The 11,808-nt window shown below is 45.2% G+C and overlaps 2 protein-coding genes across 2 annotated transcripts in view; both read left to right on the top strand.

The window, feature by feature from the left end:
* The first annotated feature begins 1,676 nt into the window (after positions 1 to 1,676).
* On the top strand, positions 1,677 to 2,159 carry LOC142301507 (small ribosomal subunit protein uS9-like). Its single transcript, XM_075342513.1, has one exon. It carries the CDS (start codon positions 1,706 to 1,708, stop codon positions 2,144 to 2,146), a length of 441 nt encoding a protein of 146 aa, XP_075198628.1. The 5' UTR covers positions 1,677 to 1,705; the 3' UTR covers positions 2,147 to 2,159.
* Positions 2,160 to 4,323: 2,164 nt separating this feature from the next.
* TFEC (transcription factor EC) overlaps positions 4,324 to 11,808 on the top strand; it is a 49,112-nt gene continuing 41,627 nt past the window's right edge. The window contains exons 1-2 of the mRNA XM_075342512.1: positions 4,324 to 4,356; positions 5,406 to 5,648. Of these exons, the coding sequence (XP_075198627.1) occupies positions 4,324 to 4,356; positions 5,406 to 5,648 (276 nt within the window). The remainder of the gene's footprint in view (positions 4,357 to 5,405; positions 5,649 to 11,808) is intronic.

The following is an 11,808-nucleotide window of genomic DNA, read 5'->3' as shown; positions in this document are numbered from 1 at the left end:
GGATTAAGCGGGCCGCAGAGTTTAGGATAGATTGGAGGGGTGCAAGAGTGTTGGAAGGGAGGCCAGAGAGCAGGAGGTTGCAGTAGTCGAGGCAGGAGATGATGAGGGCATGCACTAATGTTTTTGCAGATTCTTGGTTAAGAAAAGCACGGATCCGGGAGATATTTTTGAGTTGTAATCGGCATGAGTTGAAGAGGGCTTGGATGTGTGGCTTGAAGGATAGAGCAGAGTCAAGGGTCACTCCAAGGCAACGAGTTTGTGAGACTGGGGTGAGGGAGCAACCATCAAGTTTGATGGAAAGGCTTGTTGGAGGAGATGAGTGAGGAGGAGGAAAGACAATAAACTCTGTTTTGTCCATGTTAAGTTTTAGGAATCGTGCAGAGAAGAAGGATGAAATAGCAGACAAACATTGTGGTATTTTGGTTAGTAGAGAGGTAATGTCAGGTCCAGAGAGGTAGATCTGTGTGTCATCGGCATAGAGATGATACTGGAAGCCGTGGGACTCTATGAGCTGTCCCAAGCCAAAGGTATAGATGGAGAACAGCAGGGGTCCAAGAACTGAGCCTTGAGGGACACCGACAGATAGGGGGCGAGATGAGGAAGTGGTGTGAGAATGGGAGACGCTGAAAGTTCGGTCGGTTAGGTATGAGGAGATCCAAGATAGGGCCAAGTCTGTGATGCCCAGAGATGAGAGAATCTGTAGTAGGAGGGAATGGTCTACTGTGTCGAAGGCAGAGGACAGGTCCAGGAGGAGGAGGATAGAGTAGTGTCGCTTGGCTTTGGTGGTTAGTAGATCATTGGTGACTTTGGTTAGGGCAGTTTCGGTAGAATGATGTGGTCGGAAGCCAGATTGAAGCCGGTCAAAGAGGGAGCAGGAGGAGAGGTATGAGGACAATTCAAGATGGACATGCTGTTACAGTAGTTTTGAGGCGTAGGGGAGAAGGGATATGGGGCGATAAATTGACACAGAGGATGGGTCAAGGGAGGGCTTTTTGAGGATGGGTGTAATAGAGGCATGTTTAAAGCATGAAGGGAATACACCACTTGCTAGTGATAGGTTGAAGAGATGGGTTAGGGCTGGGATGAGGACTGCGGTGTTGTTGGGGATGAGGTGCGATGGGAGCGGGTCCAGTGCACAGGTGGTTAGATGTGATCTTGAGAGTAGAGTGGAGAGATTGTTTTCTGTCATGGTGGACAAGCTGGATTTGGAGGAAGAGGGATGAGTAGCTATGATGAGGGGCTGTGGTGATTGTGGGCCAAAGCTTGCTCTGATGTTGTCAATCTTCCGCTTGAAGAAAGAGGCAAAGTCTTCAGCTGAGATGAGAGGAGAGGGAGGTGGTGCCGGAGGACAGACGAGAGAATTGAAAGTGTTGAATAGCTGTTTAGGGTTGTGAGAGAAAGAAGATATGAGGGATGAGAAGTAGGTTTGTTTTGCAGCAGTGAGTGTGGACTTGAAAGTGGTGAGGGACTCTTTATATGCAATGAAGTGCTCAGTGGAATGAGACCTCTTCCATCTGCGCTCAGCAATTCTGGAAGCCCGTCTAAGTTCTTTAGTCTGCCTTGTGTGCCAGGGTTGCCTGTTGATTGTGCGGGTTTTGGTGTGTGTGAGGGGGGCAGCTGATTCGAGAGCTGAAGAGATTGTAGTGTTGTATAAAGTTGCAGCGGCATCATCCTTTTCTCGCTGCTAGCCATCACGGAGAGGAACATGCCGGCTAAGGGTCCCCTGCAGTCCGTCCAGGTCTTCGGGCAAAAGAAAACAGCAACTGCCGTTGCCCACTGCAAGAGGGGAAATGGCCTCATTAAGGTGAACGGAAGACCCCTGGAGACAATTGAACCTGCAACTCTGCAGTACAAGCTGCTGGAGCCAGTTCTTCTCTTGGGCAAGGAGCGATTTGCTGGTGTTGACATCAGAGTCCGCGTGAAGGGTGGTGGACATGTTGCACAAGTCTATGCCATCCGTCAAGCGATTTCCAAGTCACTTGTGGCTTATTACCAAAAATTTGTTGATGAAGCTTCCAAGATGGAAATCAAGGATATTCTCATCCAGTATGACAGGACTCTTCTAGTTGCAGACCCTCGTCGTTGCGAGTCCAAGAAGTTTGGTGGACCTGGAGCCCGTGCTCGTTACCAGAAGTCTTACCGTTAATTGCAATGTACACCCTTTGGCTAACACGGTACAAAGATATATTTTACTTGTAACTGCTAGAAGGAGATTTTTCTTTGAGTGAGGCCAGTGATGGCCAGTTGTGGGAGCTGTTAGGAAGGAAAAGAATCTGCCCAGCTGAGAACGCAAGAAAAGAATAGCGGCTCTAGGAGTGGCCCTTGTAAGGGATCACAGGAAGTAATCTGGGTACCAGGTTCACAGCGAAACACATTGACCAATGTGGCCTTGTATCAGGAAGATGGAGGTTTACCTTTACTGTACTGATTGTTAAACATCTACAAGTGCTGTCACTAGAAACTACAATGTTTGTGCCTCTGTGTTATGCAGAAGAAAAGCTAAAGTGTACTGCCTGATACCCTTTGTATCCATGCTTCTTCTTGAGTAAAGAGAACTTTGTTTTTATTAGCTTGACTGAATTCTTCAACATGGAGACAAAGGGATCTAGTGCTGTACAAAGCGCATCCGGCCTGAATATGGAGGTGTCTATTCATGACAGCATTAATTTCTGTCCTAACTTGCATGCCTATAAATCCTACGTCTGAGTTTATATAGACTGTATGTGCTGTCTTACTGAATTGACCTCTATAGGGTATCCTTTTCTTTTTTTCACAAAGTGGATGTTTAACGCTCTCAATCACTATAGTCTGATAATAATTAAATTTAAATAAATTGACAACCTTTTGCTGAATTTGCAGCAATAGAATACAAAAATAAGATGACAGCGAAATATTAATATCATCTATAGATCTTTACTTTTCAGCTGATCATGCGAATATTATCAGGGTGCACCTACAAGAGTCTAATTCTAATTTTCAGCTTTAATCCAGGTTCCCACTGTCTATTTCTCTGTGTGCAGAACTGATATCACACTGACCCAATATTAAATTATTTGGCTGTGTGTGCCAGAAATGTCTGTAAAAAAAGAATACTTATATAGCATGTACTAGCCTGCTCTATTCCACAGATTAGACTAATACATGTAAATAACAGGCCACTCCTAGACCAGTCCACTATTGAGACCACATGGAGCCAAGTAGGTTCTCTAATCTTCACATGTGCTCATATTCTTATACAGCCGTGTGACCCTGATATTATAGAATCTTTCCCTTTATTAAAATTATCCTGACTGTCCCTATCTACTTTATATAATCAGTCAGAATTTGTTAGATGTTTTCTTATCTAGGATGAAAATGATTAAAATCAATTTGTAATTTTACCTTAAAAATAACAAAAGGATATAATATGTAGAAAATAAAAATACTGTAAAAATAAAAACAACAAACAGAAAAACAAAAAATAACACATTATTTAATTTAGCAAAATTTATACTGGAAAAAAAAAATCTATTTTTCTGAGTGTTATTAAACTTGTTTGATTAATACAGTTGTCCTTGAATCAGCAGGAAACATTTTTACTGTTCTTCATTGTAAAATAGTCTGTAAAAAAAAATTGGATGTTTAGATGTTAAATAATTATACCATTACACATTCATTGCATTTCTATTACAGATAGCAGCCTTCTTATATTTGTTCATATTTTTTCTTCATTTTTATAGGGATAATTAAGTAATAGTAAAAATGTCAGCTAACTAAGATGTAAAAGGCCAAATAACTAGCACAAAGTGATGACAAAATATGCTTAATTTATATGCAAATACTTCATGTGGATTACTGCGGCATGTTAATGTATGTTAGGGGAATTCTAAATGGATTGTATAATTAGAGCACAGCAGAGAGATAAATATGTGTTGTAAATCAAGCATTACTACTGATGATAATTAAGAGCATATTAAAAATACTCACACATGGGGCACTTGAGAAGAATTTATTACTACAAGTTTGCAATTAACCACTGAGGAAGCCCCACTGGACTAAAGATGCAAGACTGAATTGACAATACAGTTTATGCTGTATCTAGTATTCCTGTCGTGGTTAAATTAAAGGAATGTGACATCTACAAGAAGCAGAGCTATTTGAAGAAACTGTCAATCTTTGCAATCAAAGGATGGCTTCGTCGTAGCCAATTAGATCCTTTATCATGCTTAGTAAGATTATAAAGTCCTACTGAGTTCAAACATTGTCCCTATTGATCTGCAACCTTTAGAGGACTGAGTGGTTGGTACCTCCATCGCTAAGACTGAACTGTGATATTTCTTGAAAATGCCTCATTTATCTGACTGTTCTTACTATGAGGTAAGGAGTATAGATCGTAAATGTTACATTTTCTTGGCTATTTTAACTTGGAAGGTTTTTTAAATTTTGGTTAAGAAATACAAGATGAGAAAATGTAACTTATTTTATTATTGATATATTGCTTGAAATATAGTTATTTTATTTTATTTACCAATCTAATTGTCTCTTGTTTTTTTAATTGATAACATTAAAATAAAAACAACAAAATAATAATAATAATAATAATAATACCACTACTACTACTACTACTACTACTACTACTACTACTACTACTACTATTACTACTACTACTACTACTACTACTACTACTAATAATAATAATAATAATAATAATAATAATAATAATATTATTTTGGGGGCTCATACACTTTTATTGCATGGTGTGCATTACTTTAAAAATCCTAATATTTAAAATTAAAATTGGTGATATTGTATTAAACTAATAATTTACATTTTAAGCTTTATATTTTTTGCTATATATGTGTTATTTTATATACAATTATTAAGAAATGGGTTTTAATGGTTCCTTCAGATTCATGTGAGCCACCAAAATTGGCACAAAATGCAGCAAATTTGTTAGATAGACAAATAGAGCATAATATATTTGATTTGGGTTATTTAGCATGTTATCGACATGGCTGGAATACATGTACATCAAAACTATTCAACAAAAATAATGAATATCTTTAACAAATTTGATACCTTATACAATGTGTGGAAACAATATAGGATTTTTTCAAAAAACTTTTGAGGTGGATGGAAAATGTGGTAACCAAACTTAGTATAAATTCACAGCTAGCGATACCTGTTAAGTTTTTAGCACATTTTATTTTACAGTTCAATTGCATTCAAATTCATAAATTGGTCCTATTTATTTTGGGAAATAATTTATTGTCAATGAAGTAATAAGTCTACCAACAGTTTCTCTCATTTTAAATATTTATCCAGTGTACGCATTGTAGACCTTAGCAGATCATTTAACTTTATATACAAGCTATATCATTTTATCTTAGCTGTTATTAAAGATATATTATTATTTTATATTTTAGGTACAAACACATCTGGACAACCCAACAAAGTACCACTTGCAACAATCACAAAGACAGCAAGTAAAACAATACTTAACAATTGGAAGTACATTTTCAACACAGGCTCTTTCCTATTCACATGCCCAACCTGCAGGAATAACTCCACCACTACGGAATGGACACATGTCTCCTGTGGCAGAAAGCTGTACACCAAATGGTACCGTGTCTAAAATACTAACTTTGGGGAACAACCATGAAAATGAGGTAACAAGGATATATTCTGAATATTCTGCTTAGTAAACTGTATTCATCACATTTACAATATTTAAGAGAACTTATTGATTTAATGAAAATATGTTTTACATTAGGAAAACAGTTAACTATATTTACATTTTCCTTAACCCCTTCAGCCCCCAGCCTGTTTTCACCTTAAAGACCCGGCCATTTTTTGCAATTTTGACCAGTGTCACTTTGACAGGTTATAACTCTGGAACACTTCAACGGATCCTGGCGATTCTGAGATTGTTTTTTCGTGACATATTGTACTTCATGTCAGTGGTAAATTTAGGCCGATATGTTTTGCGTTTATTTGTGAAAATTTCGGAAATTTGGCGAAAATTTTGAAAATTTTGCAATTTTCAAAATTTGAAATTTTATGCCCATAAATCTGAGAGATATGTCACACAAAAAAGTTACTAAATAACATTTCCCACATGTCTACTTTACACCAGCGCAATTTTTGAAAAAAAAAAAAATTCCGTTAGGAAGTTAGAAGGGTTCAAAGTTCATCACCAATTTCTCATTTTTCCAACAAAATTTACAAAAAAAAATTTTTTAGGTACCACATCACATTTGGAGTGATTTGAGAAACCTAGGCGACAGAAAATACCCAAAAGTGACCCAATTCTAAAATCTGCACCCCTCACTCTGCTCAAAACCACATCCAAGAAGTTTATTAACCCTTTAGGAGCTTCACAGCAACCAAAGCAATGTAGACAAAAAAATGAAAATTTTACTTTTTTAACACAAAAATGTTACTTTAGCCATAAAAATTAGTATTTTCACAAGGGTATCAGGAAAAATGCATCATAAAATGTATCGTGCATTTTCTCCTGAGTACGCAGATACCCCATATGTGGTGGAAATCAAATGTTTGGGCACACAGCAGGACTCGGAAGGCAAGGAGCGCCATTTGAATTTTTGAGTGCAAAATTAGCTGCACTCATTAGCGGACGCCATGTCGGGTTTGAAGACTCCCCGAGGTGCCTAAACAATGGAGCTCCCCCATAAGTGACCCCATTTTGGAAACTAGAGCCCTCAAATATTTTTTCTAGATGTTTTATGTGCACTTTGAACCCCTGGGGGCTTCACAGAAGTTTATAACGTTGAGCCGTGAAAAGAAAAATTTTTTTTTTTACCACAAAACTGTTGCTTCAACCAGGTAGCTTTTTTTATCACAAGGGTATCAGGAAAAAATGCACCATAAAATGTATTGTGCATTTTCTCCTGAGTACGCAGATACCCCATATGTGGTGGAAATCAAATGTTTGGGCGCACGGCAGGACTCGGAAGGCAAGGAGCGCCATTTCACAGCAAAATTGGTTGGAATTATTAGCGGACGCTATGTTGCGTTTGGAGACCCCCTGAAGTGCCTAAACAATGGAGCTCCCCCACAATTGACCCCATTTTGGAAACTAGACCCCTCATGGAATTTATCTAGCTGTTTAGGGAGCACTTTGAACCCCTGGAGGCTTCACAAACGTTTGTAATGTTGAGCCGTGAAAATATTTTATTTTTTTTACCACAAAATTGTTTTTTCAAACAGGTAGCTTTTTTTCCACAAGGGTATCAGGAAAAAATGCACCATAAAATGTATTGTGCAATTTCTCCTGAGTACGACGATACCTCATATGTGGTGGAAATCAATTGTTTGGGCGTACGGCGGGGCTCAGAAGAGAAGGAGCGCCATTTCACAGTAAAATTGATTGGAATTATTAGCAGACGCCATGTTTCATTTGGAGACCCCCTGAGGTGCCTAAACAATGGAGCTCCCCCACATGTGATCCCATTTTGGAAACTAGACCCCCCCCCATACAAAAAAAATTAGTTTGGCGAAATAAAAAATACAGACATCAGTAGAAAAAAAAAAAAAAATGAGCGCCTGCCAAGACCAGTGCCAAACGTGAGAGCAATGCACGAGTCTCGCATCGCATCATCCACTGCAGTCTGGAAGCGAGCAACTGCGCTGGATAATGCGATGCGAGAGGGCGGGGCGGCAGATGAGAAAGGGCGCAGCGGATGGAGGAGCGGCAGAGGATGGGAAAGGGCGCAGCGGATGGATGATGGGAAATGGCGCAGCGGATGGATGGGAAATGGCGCAGCGGATGGAGGAGCGGCAGAGGATGGGGGGGGGGTGAGATGGGGATACCTACCTTACAGGATGGATCTAGGCAGCAGGATCACAGCAGACAGAAGAGGCAGCAGACAGAAGAGGCAGCAGATGAAGGAGGCAACAGATTGAGGAGGGTGAGAGGGGGCAGTAGATGGAAAATGGGAGAGAGCAGGCAGCAGATCGGGGAGGGGGGCAGAGTCTGATGGGAGAGAGAGATGGCACATGTAGGGGAAGGGAGGGGGGCTTGCAGCACATGTAGGGGGAGGGAGGGGGGCTTGCAGCACATGTAGGGGGAGGGAGGGGGGCTTGCAGCACATGTAGGGGGAGGGAGGGGGGCTTGCAGCACATGTAGGGGGAGGGTGGCTGGCTTGCAGCACATGTAGGGGGAGGGTGGCTTGCAGCACATGTGCTGCAAGCCAGCCACCCTCCCCCCACATGTGCTGCAAGCCAGCCACCCTCCCCCCACATGTGCTGCAAGCCCCCCTCCCTCCCCCTACATGTGCTGCAAGCCCCCCTCCCTCCCCCTACATGTGCTGCAAGCCCCCCTCCCTCCCCCTACATGTGCTGCAAGCCCCCCTCCCTCCCCCCACATGTGCTGCAAGCCAGCCACCCTCCCCCCACATGTGCTGCAAGCCAGCCACCCTCCCCCCACATGTGCTGCAAGCCCCCCTCCCTCCCCCTACATGTGCTGCAAGCCCCCCTCCCTCCCCCTACATGTGCTGCAAGCCCCCCTCCCTCCCCCTACATGTGCTGCAAGCCCCCCTCCCTCCCCCCACATGTGCTGCAAGCCAGCCACCCTCCCCCCACATGTGCTGCAAGCCAGCCACCCTCCCCCCACATGTGCTGCAAGCCCCCCTCCCTCCCCCTACATGTGCTGCAAGCCCCCCTCCCTCCCCCTACATGTGCTGCAAGCCCCCCTCCCTCCCCCTACATGTGCTGCAAGCCCCCCTCCCTCCCCCCACATGTGCTGCAAGCCCCCCTCCCTCCCCCCCACATGTGCTGCAAGCCCCCCTCCCTCCCCCCACATGTGCTGCAAGCCAGCCACCCTCCCCCCACATGTGCTGCAAGCCAGCCACCCTCCCCCCACGTGGAAGGAGGGTGGCTTGCAGCACATGGAGGGATAGGTGGTGTGGCGATGGAGAAGGGGCAGCCGATGAAGGAGGCGGCGGCCGCCGCCGATCGGGGGCAGCAGCGGCTGAAAAAGGTGGGTGCGACGGCGGCGGGGACAGTGGCGAGCATGGCGGCGGGGACGGCGGTGGATCGGGAGCGGCGGCGGGGACGGCGGTGGATCGGGAGCGGCGGCGGGGACGGCGGTGGATCGGGAGCATGGCGGCGGTGGATCGGGAGCATGGCGGCGGGGACGGCGGTGGATCGGGAGCGGCGGCGGAGACAGCGGTGCAGCGGGAGCATGGCGGCGGGGACGGCGGTGGATCGGGAGCGGCGGCGGAGACAGCGGTGCAGCGGGAGCATGGCGGCGGGGACGTCGGTGGATCGGGAGCGGCGGCGGAGACAGCGGTGCAGCGGGAGCATGGCGGCGGGGACGTCGGTGGATCGGGAGCGGCGGCGGAGACAGCGGTGCAGCGGGAGCATGGCGGCGGGGACGGCGGTGGATCGGGAGCGGCGGCGGAGACAGCGGTGCAGCGGGAGCATGGCGGCGGGGGACGGCGGTGCAGCGGGAGCATGGCGGCGGGGACGGCGGTGCAGCGGGAGCATGGCGGCGGGGACGGCGGTGGATCGGGAGCGGCGGCGGAGACAGCGGTGCAGCGGGAGCATGGCGGCGGGGACGGCGGTGGATCGGGAGCGGCGGCGGAGACAGCGGTGCAGCGGGAGCATGGCGGCGGGGACGGCGGTGGAGCGGGAGCATGGCGGCGGAGACAGCGGTGCATCGGGAGCATGGCGGCGGGGACAGCGGTGAAGCGGCAGCAGCGGCGGGGCGATCGGAGACAGCGGCGGGGACAGCGGTGAAGCGGGAGCAGCGGCGGGGCGATCGGAGACAGCGGCGGTGAAGCGGGAGCAGCGGCGGGGCGATCGGAGACAGCGGCGGTGAAGCGGGAGCAGCGGCGGGGACAGGGGCGGGCGGCGGGGCGATCGGGGACAGGGGCGGGCGGCGGGGACAACAACTTACCGCTCTCCTCGGCTTCCAGGGACGGTCACAGGCCGCAGATCCACATTGATTGGAGAGAGCGGTCACAAGACCGGTCTCTCCAATCAGAGCTGGGGGCGGGTGAAGCATCGATCACCCAGCTCCAGCCAATGGCCAGTGCTACAGCAGCACTGATCAGGGCTGGATTTCAATGTTCCAGCCATTTTCAATGGCTGGAACATTACAGTGGCTGTAATTGGCTGAGCGGCGTTCGTCAGCCAATCACAGCCTCTGTAGGTTCGGGGAGGAGGCACCACCCCTCCTGACGTCAGGCAGAGGTCCCCTCCTTCCCGAATCCACCGTTTAAGTAAATAAATTTCACTCCCCGGGGCTCCGGGACCGCGATTTCGCCAGGACGTACTGAGTACGTCATGGGTCCTTTAGCACCATGTCACCATGACGTACTCAGTACGTCCAAGGTCGTTAAGGGGTTAATGATGCTGTCTACTACTTTTATATTGATATCCTATCATTAGGATAGGTCATCAATGTCTGATTGGTCTAACACTCCGAATCCCTTCTGATCAGTTGTTCCCAGTGCTGGCGGCTGCAGCAGTTCTGGAGCTGCCCCATTGTCTGATAGTGGCCGGGGCTGTGTTGTGCTCTTCTGCCTCCTATTGATTTGAATGGAAAGCGGATGAACATTACTTGGCCGCGGCCGCTCTCAGTTGGTGGGGCAGCTCCTAAACTTAGCATGTCCAGCTATCTGCTGCCACTGTGGAGACCGAGAGCAGCTGATTGGTGATGTGTCGGACCCATGATGATCAGACATTGATGATCAATCCTAAGTATAGGCCATCAGTGCTATAGTAATAGACTGCCTCTTTAAGTCAAAATCTATACAAAGTTTATTAAATTAATGTTTGCATGCTTTATCACAGTTCACAGAATGTATTTTACATTATTCAAACCTGTGCCTTTAATAAGGTTCACCAGTGAAGAGTGATTGGCCAATCTTATATCATGATATTGACATTTATAAATATTTGACCTAGTAGTCATCATATTGATAGACTGTAAATGTTTGGCCATCACCAAACAAAACATTTACATTGTTCCTTTCATTAAGTGATTCTCCAGTAACTGCTGAGCAATAGCTGGAAAGTTCTTCAATTTACATATTTCGTGTGTACAACTTAAGTTAATAATGATGGCAGAAATGATTTGCTGAGTTGATTTGGAAACACATTTTTGACAAACCCATGTTTTCTAATTATGTTAATGATTAAACATTAATTTAACACCCTTACTTTTCTGATTACACTTTCTACTGAAAGGGTAAATGTACTTAAAAATAGTAATTAGTAGACACCATCAAAAAACAAAAAACTACTAGTCCAGAGAAATGCAAAAACAAAGAACAAGTCAGATAATAAAGCCTGATATTGATCATGGAATGTATCATAGGGAAAGATACTTGCTTTATTTCCATATAGTTTATGTATGGGCATGATAAAGCTATTAAAAGCATATAAAAGAGTTATCTGCAATCATTTGGCTTATGGAATAAACCTGTGTATTGCACTTCATTATATACTGAGAGAGTCATGTGACATTTTTTAATTCTATCTACTAAAAGTTATTTTAAATTAAAGTACCTCTCCAGTGTTTTGTTTTGTTTTTAGAGCTGGAGTGGTGCTTTTCATCCAAGGTCCCTGCCCTCATCTTATATTCAACTTCCAGTGTTTTCCCCTTTTTTGGGTGTTTTTCCAGTCCCCCAGCGCCACCTTGTGACTATAACTTCTGACTCTCCAGAGTTCAGACATTACATCACAAGCTCACAATGAAAATCTATGAGAGCAAGAACAAGGTTAGAAAGAGGCTCTTAGTGAGTTGTATTGAGTTATGACTTTATGTGCGCTTCATGAAACACTGGAGCAGCCAGCAGA

Source organism: Anomaloglossus baeobatrachus, chromosome 4 (assembly GCF_048569485.1).
Source record: "Anomaloglossus baeobatrachus isolate aAnoBae1 chromosome 4, aAnoBae1.hap1, whole genome shotgun sequence".
Lineage (NCBI taxonomy): Eukaryota > Metazoa > Chordata > Amphibia > Anura > Aromobatidae > Anomaloglossus > Anomaloglossus baeobatrachus.
The sequence above is the reverse complement of the archived record's forward strand: the minus strand, read 5'-3'. Positions and strand labels throughout refer to the sequence as shown.